Here is a 20176-nt window from a genome sequence, read left to right on the forward strand (position 1 = left end):
GCCATATGCTATATGGGTGGAGCTAAACTGCTGTAGGCTGAAGGGCAGGGCTAACCTCTTTAGACTGAATTAGAGAGTGAATGTAGTTATGCTTGGCTTGCTGGCTGGTTTATAGACTCCTGCAATTTGTCGAAGAAATACGTAGTGGAAGCAATCTCTCACCAAGAGGTACAATATCCAAAAGTGTGAGCTGAGAGAATTTTTATAGAACAGCATTAAACAGTGTCTAATCAGATGGGGAGTTTATTAATGTAAGTGTGGTGAAAAGAAGGTTTAGAAAAGGTTTATTGTTCAGATACACACAAGTAGACAACCAATCAGACTGGGTGGGCGGAGATTTGTTAATTGAAGTGTCTTACTTTACAGCAGTTTCCTCAGCAACCTCCATTGACACCGTCATCAGTCCAGCAGAGTCAGGACCTGCAACGTTTATGCACTCTGAGCCATCAGTGATCTGTAATACACACACACACACACATACAGCAAGATCTGTACAAAATAACAGCGAGATGGAACACTTCTTCATCTTTATACACACACTCACAAACACACTGACCTGCTGCTCATCCCACTGGATCTCCATCACTCTCTGCCCAGGTTTGGGTTGCCATGGCTGCAGGGTGGGAGGGGCCTGAGTGGTAGTTTGGACTACGATTGGTTGGGACGGCTGTGTTGTTGACGCCAGAGTGGCCAAGGTGGCGCTCTCAGGGGCGGGGCTCTCTGCCAGGTCCCAGGACTCGGTGAGGTCAAAGGTCATTGTGGGCTGGTCACACCTGACTCCCCCATAGCCTTCATTGCACTCGCACATGAACCCAGTGCCATCCGTTTCCCGGCTACAGTTGCCATGGAGACAGGGACCGCTGGCACAGGGGTCGGCAAAGAACTGCGGACAAAATAAAGATTTATAGATCAGTGGTGTCGTGGTGTAGAGTAAATAGTGGGTTTAAGCTGCTATAGGCTGAATGGGTGTGGCTAAACAGCTGTAGGCTGAATGGGTGTGGCTAAATTGCACAGGGACACAAGACAAAAAAGCACGGTTCAGCTGAAGTACTGTAAATAAGTAATATGTTGCTATTTACGTTGCTAAAGTCATTAGACATGCTTTATCCCAATCACACACACACACACACACACACACACTGCTTTTCTGCTGCTGAAGTCATTAGCTGTGCTTTATAGATGGCACCAAACCCATTGCTTTAAACGATGGAGTGTTATCTTTGTGTAGCTAATTTAATTAGATTGTTCCCTGTAGCACAAAGACGGACTCTTACACGAAAGATAATATCACACACTAGGGCTGAACGATTTTGGAAAATAATCTAATTGCAATTTTTTATCTATAAATTGCGATTGCGATTTAAAATGCGATTTTTTTTGTCTTCTCAAGTATTTTTCAACAACAGAAGCAATAAATCAATCTGTTTAATAATAAACAATGTCAGATTTACTTAAAGCACAGATAACAATAAAGCAAAAAAATCTATGCTTTTCCTTTTCACCATTTGTTTTTTTTTATAGAAAAATAAATAGATAAATAGCTTTTCCTTTTCACCATTTTTTTTAAATTAGGAAAAACAATAGATATATAAAATTTAACTTACTGCTCTCCAGCTAGTAACATCATGAAAAATTAAAGTGCAAAAAAACATAAAGAGAATCTGCTTTAACCAACTCGTTATTTTCTGTATTTGAAGATGCAGCACTGGTCGTTGGCATTTTAGCCTTGCAAATACCACACAAGGCTTTGTGGTGTTTTTTTAAATGCTGAAAAAGGTTTGTAGTGTTACCTCGCGTCGTAGCAACAGTAGCAAGGCACGTTTAGCACAGTACCTGACGTTGAGCAGCATCTTCTTTTTTAAAGCCAAAGTAATTCTACACAACTGATGTGTTCCGTCGAGCCTGAAGCCATTGTGCAACAAGGGCGTTTTCACACCTGTAGTTCATTTCTAATGAGTTCGTTTACTTGGAGCGTTTTCTCGCTCTGTTCGGTCTGATTTCCCATGTAAACGCACCAAAATGCGCATCAATAAACCACGAGAGCAGCCTGTGTCCTCTGATTGGTCAGAGCTGTCTGACACGGGAGTACATTAAATATAAATATACGAAAAAAGTAAATACAGCGAGAAGATTTTGTGTTCCAGCGCAAATATCTGTGCTTTAACACTGAATGCTGAAACGCTGCACTTTCAAACACAGTGTTTCTGCATGCAGCGCATATTTATACATAATAAACAGAGTCACGCGGCTGTGAGCTATGAATGCAGCGCAGATTTATACATAATAAACAGAGTTACGCGGCTGTGAGCAGTGAATGCAGCGCAGATTTATACATAATAAACAGAGCAGTGAATGCAGCGCGTGCATGGACACAGTGTTTGTTCACAGCTGTGGTAATTAGCGTTATCTGGCTAATATATCAGTTTAAACTGTGCTTGCTTTATCAGCAGTTTAGCTCAAATAAATGGCTTATATTTAATAGCTGGATCCAAACGAGACTGGATCACGTTCTCACCACAAGCGAACAGCTCCAGAGTTCGTTTGGTACCGGACCGAGACCACCTCCTCTAGCTGGTCTCGGTCCGGTTCTTTTGATCCGCACCTGAGTGCGATTACTGTTTTTACACCTGCTCAATCGAACCGCACTAAAGTTACAAACGGACCAGAGTTCGTTTTAACTGGACCAAATAGTGCTGGTGTGAAAACGCCCTAAAGTGCGCTGTGTTGACTTCACTTCTCCACCTCCCTGCCTTCTGCTCGGGTATGCTCCGCTCGTCCTCGGCTTGGCTCGCTCCCAAGTCACGTGACCAGTCAAATCGCAGCCAGTGCGGTTAGAGAATCGCGTTTTAAAATATCGCGAGATTATCGCAAATGCAATTAATCGTTCAGCCCTATCACACACACACACGCACACAGTTTCTGTCCTATCTCTGCAATGCTCCTGTGAGTCTAGTACAACACACAGTTTGAGAATAGTAATATATGTATCATGATGGAATATGAATAATTTAGTCCTCAATTAATGTGGCCTCCCAAGTGAGGGATGATCTCAGTGTTTTGAACAGCTTCATTAATCTGAAGAGACACAGTAAAACACTCAGTGGAACAGAATAAAACTTGTTTTCAGCCTATAGTTTTATAAAGCTGTTTTTTTTGTTCTGATATCAAAAAACAAGACCAGTATTAAATTTACGTCAGGGTCATTAAAGATCATTTGGCACCAGAAAGTGTTAGGACCTAGAGTCAGATAAAAAGTTCCATCTTTGAAAAGAAGGTTATGTGTAGTATGGGTTAAAAATGTTACAATACCAGAAATGTGTTAGTCAGTACTAATACCACTTAGTGATACTATGCCAAAAAACAAAGCATAAAAATGTATGTTTTAATGAGAAGATGGACTAATTTGTCAATACTGAAAATCATGCTTTGTCAAAAAAACACACCAGATGGGCGTCTGTAAGACACAAAAAACAAGACGTTTCGGAACCACTTCCTACTAACCCTGTATTCATTATGTATTATAACTGCATTTATAATGCATTATATGACATGCATAATACCTTATAATGAATATAATAAGTCTGTATAATAACTCACAAGTATTTAAAGCGACATTCATAACACATTTAAAACTACAAGTATAAGGGTTTATAAAAAAGAGCTTATAATACCTTATAATATCTGTTGATAAGAACAGTGTTCAATGTTGTGTTGTAATGCACTATAACACAGATTTGTTACATTTTGATATAATGCATTATAATATGCAGCTATGATTTCTCAAATTTATCTTTTATATAAGTGTGTAACACATTATAAAGCCTTATATACAGTCATTACTGACTTTTAAGTGAAGTGAATTTTCATATGTGTAAGGGGCTGGAAATTTAATAAAGGAAATAGACATCCCTAATGCTTTTAGATTTTTTCTTAATAAATTGTATGCACAATTTGGGTTTTTCTTTAGTTGTACTGTTTTGTTTTCATTTTGTTTTGTCTAGTTTAGGATTTCTTTAAATAAACTTTATTTGTTTTTAAGCAAATTGAACTGAAGTACTAATAAATGGCACTAGACCAGCAGGGGGCGCGCCTTAATTAGAGATCGGGCCAGAGTACAAAACAGGCAGCGAGGAGTCACTCTTCAGAACGCCAGTTTTTTTGCAAACGCTGACTTCTGTGTCCGTCTCTCTTGTTTTTAAGGTACGTTATGTGGTTTTATTCTACCATTTGCCTGATAGCTGCTTGGTTTTAGAACATGTGTGATGTATTATTGGTTATGTGCAATGTTATATCTCTAAGAGGTTAGAACACGTGCGAGTGCAACACGCCATTCACACCAGCTTCTTTAACTGAGCTGTAGTTCAGAGTTCTTAATGAACATTGCTTCTATTGTTACTATTGCTGCTATTGCTTTTTTTTTTGTTATTGCTATTAATACTAATGAGTAATTATTAATAAGATTGTCCTTATTCATTTATTGAGTTATTGGTACGTTTATTGATTTTGCTTTACTTAATTATTTGCCTTTTACTTTATTTTCTGTATGATTAACGTTTGTGGTAGTTACTTTGAGATTTACTTTTGGATTTCAATGTTACTTTTCTAAAACTTAAATGCTTATTTTTCTTTTTGGGTTTAATTCTGTGCACTTTAAGTTGGTTTTTGATTATTAAATTGCTATTTTATCTTTTGTATAAATAAAGAGAATGCCAGGTTTTCTGTGTCCGTCTCTCTTGTTTTTAAGGGACACGGACGTTTGTACCGTGCCCCGGGTTTCCCCTAGGCCTGAGGCCGGTAACAATTGGGGGCTCGTCCGAAGATTGGTGTGCTGAGAACCAGGAACTGCACTGAAGGAGCAGCCATCTTGCGTGTGTGGGTTTTCAAGAGTGGCAGCTGGACCCAGAGAAAATGGCACCTCCAGAACCACGGCAAGTGCTTTTGTGGGAGATACACAAGAGACTTCCTTTGCTTAATGCAACACAACTCTACAAACTGGCAGCATCGTTGGAAGAAAATCCTGAACTGTGTAAATGCTCTGAACCCCAACTCTTTTATTACATCATAGACTATTTAAAAGGTGAAAAACTCTCAGGGTTAGAAGACGAAGGAATGGCTTTCCTGCTATATCTGCAAGATGACATCAATGAGCTCATGGGAAGTAGAGACTCAAGCACACAGTCTAGCCCTGTGGCTCAGGGGCCAAGTCTCTCAACATCAGTCAACAGAATGGACAATGCGGTTCCTTCCCAAGTAACAACTATTTCTACAGATTTCAATAGAGACATTGGGGGGATGGGAAATGTGCAGGTACAGCCCACTACTCAGGTTGTTAAAATTAGTGATGTTGCAGCTTTCTTACCTAGGAGAGAGTTTAAAATCCAAGGGGGTCAGCTCTCTGACTCGGGGTCTGAGATTCCATTCACACAGTTGTGTAAACAGATTGATGAGGCAGTGAGTGATGGATTCACAGACTCTGAGGTCATAAGAGCTGTACTGAAAGTAACTAAAGGGGGTAATTTTAAAGAGTTGCTAACTAACAAAGATGATCTTACAATTGTAGAGCTTAAAACACTACTTCGTGCACATATTAGAGATAAAAGTAGTACAGAACTTTTTCAAGAATTAAGCAACGCAAAACAGCAGGATAAAGAGACACCACAGCAGTTTGTGTATCGTTTAATGACTTTAAGACAGCGGGTACTCTTGGCATCTAGTCATAATGATAATGATTTTAATTATGATAAGGTATTGGTGCAGGGGGTATTTTTACATTCTCTTTATCAAGGGCTAAATGAGAAAAGTAGTGAGATTAGGCGTAATCTGAAGCCTTTGCTTGGGGATTCTAATGTTAAAGATAGTGTAATTTTGGATCAGGTCACTAGATTAGCCACTGAGGAAGCAGAGAGAGTGAAGCGTCTGGCTGTACAGTCAAAGCCTAAAGCAGTCACAGTGAGTGCTACACACCAACCCATAATGCAGGAGCAACAACCAGCATTAGCCAAATCAGCAGTAGAAGCCAACCAAGCTGCCATTCAACAACTTGCTGCTCAAGTTGCTGCACTCACGCAGAATGTGAATAAGTTGGTCAATACAGCTTCGCCTAATACCACCCAGTCCTCCTTTGCAGTCAGTAATCAGTATCCAACAACTAGTGCTCAATATTTCTCTCCTGCTCCAACCCTGTTTGTACCTCCAGATAACCCTCAGCATGTGCCACCTAGCACCTTGTTCAGGCCATCCAGTGCCAGTCAGCGCCAGAATGCCAAGGGGAAATGTCGTGTATGTATCCAACAAGGACAAGAGCAGTGCCGACATTGTTTCCGCTGTGGACAAGTAGGACATCGTGCGGTGGGCTGCAGAAGCTGGTCAAAGTCGGGAAACGAGGTGAGGTCACTGGGGAGGGACGCCCAGTGACTCGACCATCTTATCTGTCCCCCATTCAAGTAAAAGCTGCTGATGTTGGCCAACCAACAGAGGACATTGAGGGAGGTAGCAGCAATGGATGGCGACGTGCTCAAGTGATTGGCGGTAAATGTTTAGTGTCTTGTATGATTAATTGAGTCCAGACGAGAATGCTGTTGGATACAGGAGCCCAAGTGAGTATTGTCGGAAGGGAGTGGGTCAAATCTGTGCTTCCAGCAGTAAAAGTCAAGTCATTGGACACTTTGCTTAATGAACCCTTGTATGTGACTGCTGCTAATGGCTCCCACATTCCATTTGACGGCTGGATCGAGGCAGACTTGGAGATTTTGAGCAGAGGCCAAGGCAAGTGTTGCATCCAAGTTCCATTTTTAGTCTCCCAGAGTTGTCTTGATTGTCCATTGTTGGGGATAAATGTCATTGGAGAACTAATTAAGGGAAATGTTGGAGCTACTGACCCCCTGAGCTTAAGTGCCCTGGTGAGTGAGATACTGACACTTGATGAACAAACTGCAAGGATTGTCGCCTCAGCTGCTCAGAAATCTTGGAGAGAGAATATGCCACATTGCTACACAGTGAAGGTGGGCAAGCAAGGTGTGGTGATACAGCCTGATCAAGTACACTCTGTAAAGTGCAGAGTGAGAGCATGGCCTAAAGGAGGGGAGATGTGCTTTGAACCAGTGCCAGAGGAAGGATTGCCTGAAGGGTTGGAGGTATGGCCAGTGATCATCCAAGTACCAGTAGGTGCCACCAAGGTTGTGGAGATTCCTGTGCAGAATGTCACCAAACACAGTGTGTATCTACCACAACGTACTGTTTTGGGGTTGGTAGAAGAAGTGTGTGTAGTCTTACCTGCCCCAGGCCATCAGCCTCCTGAACTACAGAGCACCCAGGTCAGTACTGTCCATCTGAACCACACCTCTATAACTCATAGTACCTCTCCTGTTAACCAGAAATGGCATCCACCTGTGGATGTGTCACATCTAGAGGCTGAAGAACAGGCTGTGGTCAGACAGATGCTGTATGAGGAGTCGGATGTGTTCTCCAAAGATGAAGGAGACATTGGATGTGTTCCATCTCTAAAGTTAAAAATCCATCTGAAGGATGAAGTTCCGGTGCAAAAGAGTTACAATGCAATCCCAAAGCCATTGTACAACGAGGTGAAGGGGTATGTACAGAACTTGCTGGAGAGGGGCTGGATCACCAAGTCAACTTCCTCCTACTCCTCACCAGTGGTCTGTGTTTGGAAGAAAGATTCCAGTTTAAGGCTATGTGTGGACTTTAGAGAGCTGAATCGCAAGACTGTGCCAGACAGGCATCCCTTGCCCCGTATTCAGGATCTGTTGGATAACCTTGGTGGACATTCATGGTTCTCCATCTTAGACCAAGGGTCTGCTTACTACCAGGGGTTCGTGGATGAGAAGTCTCAACATTGTACTGCTTTTAGTACCCCATGGGGCCTCTACCAGTGGGTGCGGGTACCGTTTGGCTTAAGCAACGCACCAGCCGAGTTCCAAAGGTGCATGGAGGGTGCCCTAGAGGGGTTACGGGATGAATGCTGCTCCCCATACTTGGATGATGTCCTTTGCTACTCTAAAACATTTTCTGACCATGTGACCAATCTGAAGCAGATCCTGGGAAGACTGAGAGCTTGTGGAATCAAGTTGAGACCCACCAAATGTGAATTGTTTAGGCGCCAAGTGTGGTATGTGGGCCGGTTAGTGTCAGGAGAGGGAGTGCAGATTGACCCCAAAGACCTGGAGGCAGTAAGACAGCTGGGAGAGAGAAGGCCAGCCACTGTGGGGGAGGTAAGAGCACTCCTGGGGTTCCTGAGTTACTACCGGTCATTTATCCAAGACTTCTCCAGGCTAGCCCGGCCACTGTTTGAGCTGCTTCAGGGTTCTCAGGAATCAAAGAAATTATCAACACCAAAGTCAGCCAAAGTTAAAACAAACTCTCAGTTGCCTTCAAGGACCCCAGTACAGTGGACAGTTGAACACAGTGAAGTGGTAGAAGTTATCATCAAGAGGCTAACTTCCCCTCCCGTGCTTGCTTATCCTGATTTTGACTTACCATTCATTCTCCATACAGATGCATCAAATAAGGGTCTAGGAGCAGTGTTGTACCAGCAGCAGCAAGATCGGTTGCGAGTGATCGCATATGGGTCCAGAACACTCACAACAGCTGAGAAAAACTACCATCTGCATTCAGGCAAGGTTGAATTCTTAGCTTTGAAGTGGGCCATTTGTGACAAATTTCGAGACTATTTGTATTATGCTCCAACTTTCACAGTCTATACTGATAACAACCCACTCACTTACATTCTGAGCACAGCTCGACTCAATGCTGTGGGACATCGCTGGGTTGGAGAACTAGCAGACTTCTACTTTGACATCAAGTATCGTCCTGGTAAAGTTAACATTGATGCAGACACACTGTCCAGGTATCCAGTTTCTCTGCAAGAAGAAATGGCAGAGTTCACAGAAAATCTATCTCCTGAGGTGGTGACTGCAGTGTGGCAAGGGAACAAGGCTATAGAAGAAGAGGTGCCTTGGGTAGCAGCCTTGCAGATGACCTCGATGGCCGAGGTAGGACCCTCTGGGGTAACAGTCATTAGCCCACAAGATATAAAAAAGCACAGAGGGAAGATGAGGTAATCAAGGAAGTTTTGAAGCTGAAAGAAACTGGATGGACTCCAAAGGAATCAGAGAAGAAGCAAATGTCTCGAGAGGTCTGAAGGCTGGTGAGGGAATGGAGTAGGCTGGTTCTTGAACAAGGAGTGCTGTACCGGCAAACAGGGTCCAGAAAACAGCTTGTTGTACCAAGTAAGTTCAAGTCTACAATTCTTCAGCAGTTACATGACAACATGGGTCATGTTGGAGCAGATAAAGTCATTCACTTGGTGCGAGAGAGGTTCTACTGGCCATATATGCAGCAAGAGGTAGAGGACTATGTAATCAGAAAATGTGCATGTATCCAACAGAAGTCTCCCACAGTACCTGAGAAGGCACCAATGGGGTCAATTGCAACCAGTGCCCCTTTTGAGTTGGTGGCAGTGGACTACTTGCATCTGGAGAAAAGTACGGGCGGGTATGAGTACATTTTAGTATTGATTGACCATTTCACCCGTTTTGCCCAGGCCTATCCTACGAAAAACAAGTCAGGGAAAACAGCAGCTGAAAAGATTTTCAATGATTTCATCCCACGTTTTGGGTTCCCAGAGAAGCTTCACCATGATCAGGGGAAGGAGTTTGAAAATACCTTGTTCCAGAGACTGCAACAACTGGCTGGCATAGCACATTCTCGGACAACACCCTACCATCCTCAAGGTAACCCAGTAGAGAGACTAAACCGCACCCTACTTCAAATGCTCAGAACACTGCAGCAAGACAAGAAAGCTGCATGGAAAGATCACTTACCTCACATTGTCCATGCGTATAACTGCACCAGACACGAATCTACAGGGAATGCCCCATTTTTCTTGTTGTATGGCAGGTCTCCACGACTTCCAGTAGACCTATTGTTCAACCTGGGGGTAGATGAGAGCACCAGCAGACAGGAGTTTGCACAAAGATGGGCTACAAGGATGCAAGAGGCCTACAAGATTGCATCAGAACAGAGTAACAAGTCTTCTGCAAAAGGGAAGAGATACTATGATAAAGGGGTAAGAGGAATAGCCCTTCAGCCAGGGGACCGAGTGCTGGTATGGAACCTGTCAGAGAAAGGAGGACCAGGCAAGCTCCGCAGCTACTGGGAAGAGCGAATCCATCGAGTGGTCAGTAGAGTGGGGGATGCTGTGAGTCCTGTCTACAAAGTGCAAGCCGAACAAGGTGACAAGAAAATCAGAGTGCTGCATAGAAACTTGTTGTTGTTGGTGAATGACTTACCGCTAGAACATGCTCAGCCACAGGAACCTGTAAAAAGAAAGAAGTCAGTAAGGAAACAGTTACCATCCAGTGAACCTGATGACAGTGAGTCAGAGGAAGAGATCACCTACAACTTTCGTTCGCTCCCTCGGCGAGTACTGGAATCTAGGATGAACTCAACCCAACCTGAATCACAGCCAGCCCAGCCTTCGATACCAATGACCCATCCAGAAAGACCTAGCCTCTCAGGACCAATCCAACAGGCAAGAGATGCTGTTCAAGAGGTACAGACAGGGATGGAGATGGGAGAGGATACAGAGGATGTACTGCAGGGTGACGAAATTGCTGACAATCAAGTAGAGCAGCAAGAGTCTGGTGGTGAGGACCAAGATGAGGTAGCAGAACCTGTTTTAAGACGGTCAACTCGAACATCTAAACCAAAAGAGCTCTTTACTTACCTGCACCCAGGTCAACCAGTGTACCAACGGTGGCAGCCAGGTGCTTCAGCAGTGATCATTGATCCTAGATATCAGGCAGGCACATACCTTACAGCACCTAGTATGTACCAATTCCCGGTATCAGTTAGTTGGGGAATGTAGGATGGAACATAGGAAAGATGCCAGGAGTCATCTTTTAAAGTAGGGGAGAGTGTAAGGGGCTGGAAATTTAATAAAGGAAATAGACATCCCTTATGCTTTTAGATTTTTTCTTAATAAATTGTATGCACAATTTGGGTTTTTCTTTAGTTGTTTTGTCTAGTTTAGGATTTCTTTAAATAAACTTTATTTGTTTTTAAGCAAATTGAACTGAAGTACTAATAAATGGCAGTAGACCAGCAGGGGGCGCGCCTTAATTAGAGATCGGGCCAGAGTACAAAACAGGCAGCGAGGAGTCACTCTTCAGAACGCCAGTTTTTTTGCAAACGCTGACTTCTGTGTCCGTCTCTCTTGTTTTTAAGGTACGTTATGTGGTTTTATTCTACCATTTGCCTGATAGCTGCTTGGTTTTAGAACATGTGTGATGTATTATTGGTTATGTGCAATGTTATATCTCTAAGAGGTTAGAACACGTGCGAGTGCAACACGCCATTCACACCAGCTTCTTTAACTGAGCTGTAGTTCAGAGTTCTTAATGAACATTGCTTCTAATTTTACTATTGCTGCTATTGCTTTTTTTTGTTATTGCTATTAATACTAATGAGTAATTATTAATAAGATTGTCCTTATTCATTTATTGAGTTATTGGTACGTTTATTGATTTTGCTTTACTTAATTATTTGCCTTTTACTTTATTTTCTGTATGATTAACTTTTGTGGTAGTTACTTTGAGATTTACTTTTGGATTTCAATGTTACTTTTCTAAAACTTAAATGCTTATTTTTCTTTTTGGGTTTAATTCTGTGCACTTTAAGTTGGTTTTTGATTATTAAATTGCTATTTTATCTTTTGTATAAATAAAGAGAACGCCAGGTTTTCTGTGTCCGTCTCTCTTGTTTTTAAGGGACACGGACGTTTGTACCATGCCCCGGGTTTCCTCTAGGCCTGAGGCCGGTAACATATGCTTTTTAAACATTAAGTAAATTTTATTATGCCTCACTATAATGTCTTGATAGTATTGGCTGAGTTATTATACAGGCTTATTACAGTCATTATATGCATGTCATATACTGCATTATAATTATATTTATAATACATTATGAACACAGGGTTCATAGGAAGTGTTATCGAAGTTTCCTCTGCATAGATCAACAGTGAAAACACAAAAGACACATGGGCATGTTGAAAGTGTGTAACTACCCTCGGCTTTCTCCTCACCTCTGTCTCTATTGGCTATAGATTGTCACTGCACTAACTTCTAGTCACAACACTTTTTATACTACCAGATTTAGAGTAACTGACAGGTCCAGATATTAGACCTGCAAAATAATTGTCAGAGGCTTGTGAAGTGTTAACTGTAATGAAGGTATTGATGCTGAGGCTGCATGTGCTGAGGAATATTTTTTTATGGGTTTACCAAACTCATAGTCAGGACAGGCAGAGGTCCGGAAACTGGCAAGCAGATGCAACACAGGCAAATCCATAGACCAGGTCCATGCTGTTTCTCCTCTTTTACTTTGCCATGGACATGCACAGTTAATTTTGTGCAATCATGGGCAGCTAAGAATACATAAGTTGCATTCTTTCAACTGCTCTGAATGTTGGCTCCATTGCACGTTTGTATACAAAGGATTGTTCAATTACGAACAGACAAAACTGCTGAGCGGTGCAGCTTACCTACGATGCAGCTATAATTTGGAACACAGCTACAGTGAGGTACTTTAAAGGAGTCCTAATCAGTCCTGCAGAGCTGCAGCTGTATCTCATAATGGGCCGCAGGTGAGCCTAACCACAACATATGACCGGACCATGTGAAGTCCTAACTGCAGCCAGCAAAGGGTAAAAGTCTCACAGTAGTTTATACACAGCAATGGAGCCCGTGCTCATTTGAAGAATAGATGGTTTAAAGTTGGGTCTTTCTCAACAAAAGAACCAGAAGTAATTCAAAACTTCCATAAATGTGTTAGGCTACATTGAAAAAATGCTTGATAATCTTCAAGGTTCTGATTATCTGCCAGGATACAACCCCCCACCATAACTAGAGTTATTGGCAGCTAGATGGCACCTCATGCTCCCCGTTTTAACATACATTGGTTGTTGTTCTGTATTTGTTTAGAACTTAACTGGTCAATAAAATACAGAACATTTTGTGTTGGGTTAAGCGAATGGTCTGTTGTAAAAGGTTGGGATCCCCTGCTCTAGTGTGAAGCTGGCATTAAGTACCTCAGTTTGCTTTGCTCTTTGCAACGTTTCTACTGTGTTTTAATCTGAGCATTATATTGTTCTTTGTTTGCTTTCGTTATTATGTACCTCCCTGCCTGTTCAGTTCCCTCTGCCCAGCCTGACCATAAGCATAGAGGAAGTAAATACAGCCAAATAGAGTGTCTCTGCACATGCAGTCCTGCCACACATCTTTCATTACACTGATATTAAACAGGGCACTAAAGAACAGAGCAGGAAGATATTCACTACTGAGCTTAAATTAGCAGATCAATCAAACAAGCTCATTAGAGCGAGAGAAAGATGGGGGGTTTGATGTTTGTACAATAAAGTGTACCAAGGCTTTAATATCACCATCACAGCCTTTATCTATAAAGCTGCCCCTAAAAGTGCAGTAATTATGCTGTTTTCATGAGTCTAATAATGGCACATTTTCACCCGGCCCTTCGCCATCCCCAAAGACCTCCGGCTTCACAGTGTTTAGCTCCGTTTAGCTCTGAGGAATCGAAATCATAGCTGCTGTCAGGAATTTCACACTAAACTGTTCTGCTCAAACACTTCAGTCCCAGTCTGAGAAACAACTGTTAAAGTCAGATCTTATAGTCACTGGCCACTTCATTAGAAACACCTACTCTAGCCCTCCACTCACTGGCCACTTTATTAGAAACACCCATGTTTGTGCCTCCACTGCCTGACCCCTCTTTTTGAAATTTAGCTTTACTGGAATGAACAGGTTTAGGGTTAGATTAGTATGATTTGGTCAGGATCAGATTTAGGGTTAGTAGGTTTAGGAATAGGGTAGGTATTAATAGGTTTAGTATGATTATGCTTAACAGAGTTAGGAATAGAGTTTGGTTTAAGGTTAGGTTTAAGTTTAGGCTTGTTTATTAGTAAGTTACAGGTTTCGTATGATTAGCATTAGGCTTAGGTTAAGTATAACTGGTTTAATGGTTAACATCAGGTATAAGCTGAACCTCAGTTTTCAGGATACGTTTAAAAATTAAGTTTAGAGCTAGGTTAAGTTTTAGTAGGATTGACTTTAGATTAAGGTTTTTTTTGGGATAGTATTAGGATTAGCTCTGTGTTTTTTAGGCTTAGGTGTAGTAACTCAGCTACAATAAATCAAACATTAGTAGCAGTTCCCACTAACATTTGTGTGTGTGTGTGTGTGTGTTTGGGATATAACACAGGAAGAGAGAGAAAGCCTGGGCCGTGTGGTTGCTTAGAAACGGCCACTCTATTATAAGTGGAGGGTAAAGGAGCAGATGAAACACACACACACACACGCACACACACGGCTGTCCATCTTAATTACTCAATCAGCCTGTCACCTGAATCACCAACACAAATCTGTAATGATACTTATTTCTAAAAATAATAGATAAATAAATAATCTATCAACATGCTGCTCTCTCACACGCACACACACACACACACACACACAGCACTAGACTCTGAGACTGTGTTGTCCTAGTGCGCCTCCAGCCCAAACAACAGCAACCAGGAGATAAACCAAAGAAAAAACACAGATTAGAGCACTGTAATGCCTAAACTTTGAACAGCTGTTTACAGTTTAGTATTAAATTCTGGACAGCAGGTAAGTCCTGATCTCAGGTCTACATCAGACAGTGCTGGTTTTGTTTAGTTCAGAAATGCGCTAAGAATAAACACATGCTGAATTTCCTCAGGTAACAGAAGCTCTGCAAAACAGACAGCAAGAAACTACAGAGCGGTAATGTAGGTCAGATCCTAGCAGCCCCAGGAGACCAGCCAGCACTGAAACCCTGACCAAACACTCTTCACCAAACACCTCTACTCTCCTTCTAATATCATATCCCTGCACCAAACGCTATGATTCTCAACCAAACACCGAAACCATTCACCAAAGACCAACGCTGTCCACCAAACACCATCACTGGAGTGTCATTACTATGGAGTATCAACCATCATCATTTACCAAATTTCCTAACATCAACCCTCTTCATTAAACATGATGATTCCCTACCAAACACCAAAACTGTCCACCAAACATCATTCTTCTCCACTAAATAACATGACTTTTCATAAATTAACATTATTCTGGGTAAAACACAAACATTCTACTCCTAAGACCAACATAGTAAAATAGTGCACAATACACCATAGTTCTCCATTAAACACCAACATGGTCCACAATACACCAGCCGGTTCTGAGACAGCTTCTTCCGCCGGTCGATCAGGCTGTGGAACAGCCAGTAGAACAGTGTTCTCCCCAACCTACCCCACTGACACCCATACAAACTCTGTACCCTGCACTTTACTTTACACTGCATCTATCAGACTTTCCCATATTATACATCATTCTGCCCCTTGTACTTCTCACTCAACTCCTTACTTCCTTACCTGCACTTACTCATTGTTATTCTGTCACCTACTGGACTATTTCCTCACTTCCACACACACACTCTAGATATCTGCATATCTACATAGCATTGTATATTTACTTATTCAGTCTTACTTAACATATTTCCGTGAAATATTTGTCTATAGTGTAAGTTATTATGTGTATTGTTATTGAGTGTACTGTGTATATTGTTTATACTGTAAAGCTATCTGTATGAATTATTTTATATTATATATATATATTTTCCCTTAATGGATGAAGCGGTTGATAATGACTTGACTTGACTTGACTATATATTTTTTTTTTCACTCACATGTACACCTGTACTCTGTGACGTGACAATAAAAATCTTGAATCTTGAATACACAATCATTCTCCATCAAACACCAACATAGTCCACAATACAGCTTCATTCTCCACCAAACACCAACATAGTCCACAATACACCGTCCTTCTCCATCAAACACCACCTTTCTCCACTTAAAACTACATTTCTTTACCAAACCATCAGTCCAAAATACTTCATCATTCAATACCAAAATACTTATGATCAATCAATATCTGTATATCCTTAATCTCTACCAAACAGTGTTTTCCCTACCAAACAGTATTATTCTCATTGCTGCTTCTTACCACATTTCTCCAATACACAGCACTATTATTCAATAAACACCATTATTCTCCACTACACATCCTCATTCCTTACCAAACACCAAAACTCATTTACTCATCATTCTCCTTCACTAAACACAGCGATTCCCCACCTAACATTTACACTGCCCACCAAATCCCATCCCAAAATCATTTTACACAGAAAACCAGCATATTCTTCAGAAGACAATCATGTTCCTAACACAATCTCTATTTCCACCAAACACAATTATTCTCCACTAAACAACCTCTTTCTCACCATTGTCCTCTACTACACACCTTCAATTTCCACCAAACACCAACACTTTCCACTTTACACCTTCATCACCATACTTAACACCTTCAACACTGTCTACCAAATACCATAATTCCCACCAAACATCACTGTTTTTCCCTACAAAATACCATTCTTCTCACCTGATCATCATTCTCCACCAAACACCACAGTTTGTCCTGGTTAAATATTAAATAAGGCGTATAAATTATGTCTGTTTGAAGCCCACAAAGCTGAAGATAATGTCTCTCCTCCAACTTCTAAACCTGACTAAGTGTTTCTAATCTCAGTGACGGGTGACAAGAGATCAAAGTTATCCTCCTAAATCTGTTCATAAGTTTCATATCACTGTAGGAATCCACAGCCAGAGATGATTAATGTGTCACTCATCGTACATCACGTTTACTTTTTATTCTCTGCGGAATGACGAAGAACTGTTAAATACAACAGCAGATGATGGGACTGCTGGTGATTATTATGGATTTATGCCCCATCACATCAGAGGACTCTCTCTTACACACACACACACACACACACATTCATATTCAGAGGACATGAAAGGCCAGGATCAGAGTGATATGTAAATGAACGGTGTGAACTAGCTTCCAGCAGTAGATTAGATTCTAAGCAGCAGAACTAAGTGCTTCAACCCTCACAGCCTGAGAGCAGAACCCTACACAGCTTCCTAAAGACACACTCAACATTTACAACATTCACCAAACAACACAGGATATATACAAACTCACTGCACGTCTACACTTTTTATATTTACTTCATGCATACATAACTAGTATAGCACAATTATGCAGTATATTTTACAAAGATAATATCTGCAATTGTAGCACAGTGATGCAGAATAGTGTGTAGTGTTTTTCATGTGTCTGCCATGTGTCTGTTTTATTTGCTGAGGACCTTTTTCTTTTGGGGCCCTCGGCTAGGTCATGTCTGAAAATGAGAACTAGTTTTCAAACATTTTACCTGGTAAAATAATGGTTTAAAAAAAATTATAATAATAGTAACTCTGGGACATTAATGCAGTAAGTGCAGATATGGTGCAAAAACAACATTTAGTACAGTGTGCGAATATTAAAATTGTGCACTGTATCACAAGGATGCAGTATAATGTGCAAGTATTGTAATTTTGCAAATATAGCACAAGGATGCAGTATAATGTGCAAATATTGTAATTGTGCAAATATAGCACAAGGATGCAGTATAATGTGAAAGTATTGTAATTGTGCAAATATAGCACGAGAAAACAGTATAATGTGCAAATATTGTAATTGTGCAAATATCAGGCAGTGATGCAGTACAGTTTGTGAAAACAGTCAACGTGAAAAAGTGGTAGTTTGCAAACATTTCATCTGTGCAAATATATCACACTGATGTAGTACAGTGTGCAAATATAGCAAAATAATGCAAAAACATGCAGTAAATATGCAGTAACACTTAACAAATACACGTATGCCATACTGATGCAGTACTTTGTGTAAACATTAGCACATTGCAGTACAGTATGTAAACATTGTCATTGTGCAAATATAGAACAGTGATGCAGTGCAATGTGCAAACAAAAAAAAATAGTGCACATATAGAACATAATTTATGGAGTAGCATATGCAAAGACTGTAACAGTGCAGCACAGGCAGTATAATATGCAACGATTGTATAAGTGTAATTAAAGCACAATAATGTGTGCAACTAGGGGTGGGCAATATTATATCGTATACAATATATAGTGACACAGAAATATCGTGAAATAAAAAATCCATATCGTGATAATAGAGATGTTCTGTCTTAAAAGTAGTCTATTATATACTGTGAAGCTTTAAGTGTATTTATTGTATAATTGTTTTAGTTTGCAGTTTATATGCATGCACTAAATATTTTTTGCTGCATTATATTATTTTATGCTATATTATTTATTTTGCCACATTATGATTATGCTGTTATACTCTTATACTATATTCCTGAAATTAATTAATTATTTTTCTGTTTTCCTGTATCGCCAAGTATATCGTTATCGCAAAAATACCCTGAAATATTGTGATATTACTTTAGAGCCATATCGCCCACCCCTATGTGCACCTGTTATAAAAGTGTAACTATAGCACAGTGGTGTAGTGTAGTGTGCAAACCTAATAGTACTAATGTAGCACAGGAACACAATGTGGGGTACAGTGTGAAATGTGTGAACTATACTTATACTATTCTTGTGCAAATATAGCACACTGATGAAGTACAGAATATGCAAACATTATAATGCAGATATAAACAACAGGTTGCGGTTGGTACTTCTGCTTATACTCCATTGTTCAGTCTGATGTTCTGCTGTTCACAGTGATTAGGAATGAATGTGAGGATAAATGGAACGTTGGGTTCCACTGATCCGGTGTGGAAGGAGGACATTGTGTTTTAAATTAGATCAGGAGAGCCTGCGGACACTGCGGTCAGGAGAGAAAGAGAAGCAGTGGGGAAAGATGGAGAGAAAATTGGAGAGTAATAGATAGATAGATGGGCTCTCTCTCCAAAATCTGTGGAGGATTAGTCTAGAACGTTTTGTTCTGTTCCTTCTGGTGAAGGAAGCCAGTGATTGACAACTTCAGGCTCCCAGTGGACCAACCGGACCCACACACATCCGCAGGCTGACCAGGGTGTTAGCTTTGCCCACGGCCTTTCCACGTACAACAGGATCTGCGAGGGTCCAGATGTTGCAGACCAAGGCCTACGATTGGGACTTCCATAAAGACTTTAAATTTACAATAATTGTTAACTTTCAATAAAACTATTCAGATTAATTTAAGTTTTTTTTCTTATTGCACACTTTTCTCTGAAGTCCTCCTAGTAGGAATAGTTTACCTACAGTAAATATCTGTGTAAAATCTTCCCCTGTGTTAGAAAGAGCCCCACTCTCCCCTACATGTCAGTCAGCCATGAATCACCACTCGTCCAGATTTGTAAGACTTATCCTTTGCTCTGTGTGTAATTAGCACTCTGTAGGAGTGAGGACTAATCCCTGAAAAATCCTGATGGAGCTGTGATCACGCAGAGAGACGATCCGAGGAAATCTGCTGTTTAGCTGCAGGAGCCCCGAGACACACTCCGGCTGAATCTTAAATAAGCACTTTTATAGAGGACTACCCAGCGGTGTGGTTTATATAATGTTGTCTAACAGTGTCTGTTTATTATTGATTAGAGGTGTAACAGTGTGGAGTGTATCAAGAGTCTGTGGTGTAACAGTGTAGATTGTATTACAGGACACATTAAAACAGTGTGGAGTGTGTTATGATCAGATGTCTAACAGAGTGGGGTACGCTATTTTAGGGGGTATAAAAGTGCAGATTAATATACGAATTAGTGTTTCAACACTGTGTACTGTGTTATTTGTTAGTGGTGTAACTCTGTGGAGTATGCTATGAGTCAGTGGTGTAACAGTGTGGTGTATACTATGAGTCTGTGGTGTAACTGTGAGGAGTGTAATCGGTCAGTACTGCTACAGTGTGGATTGTGCTATTAGTCAGCAGCACAATAGAGAGCACAGTGTTATAGGTCAGTGTTGTAGCAGTGTTGTATAGTCAGTGGTGTAACAGTGTGGAGTATGCTATGGGTCAGTGGTAGGGCTGGGGCGACGCATCGACATAATCGACGTCATCGATTACAAAAATACATCGATTTGCATAACGTGCGTCGGCGCGTCGTAAACATGGCGGCGCCTGTGGAGAGCATTAGAGGTTAGATCGGGCCCAAAAATTCCAACTGGCTGTTT

At 41.0% G+C, this 20176-nt stretch overlaps 1 protein-coding gene across 1 annotated transcript in view; it reads right to left on the minus strand.

Moving 5' to 3' along the window:
• Window positions 1-20176, minus strand: part of dner (delta/notch-like EGF repeat containing) — a 50455-nt gene that overhangs the window by 23158 nt on the left and 7121 nt on the right. The window contains exons 2-3 of the mRNA XM_007251594.4: window positions 557-883; window positions 360-454 (exon numbers count right to left, since the gene is read on the minus strand). Of these exons, the coding sequence (XP_007251656.3) occupies window positions 360-454; window positions 557-883 (422 nt within the window). The remainder of the gene's footprint in view (window positions 1-359; window positions 455-556; window positions 884-20176) is intronic.

This window comes from Astyanax mexicanus, chromosome 9 (genome assembly GCF_023375975.1).
Source record: "Astyanax mexicanus isolate ESR-SI-001 chromosome 9, AstMex3_surface, whole genome shotgun sequence".
Taxonomy (NCBI): domain Eukaryota; kingdom Metazoa; phylum Chordata; class Actinopteri; order Characiformes; family Acestrorhamphidae; genus Astyanax; species Astyanax mexicanus.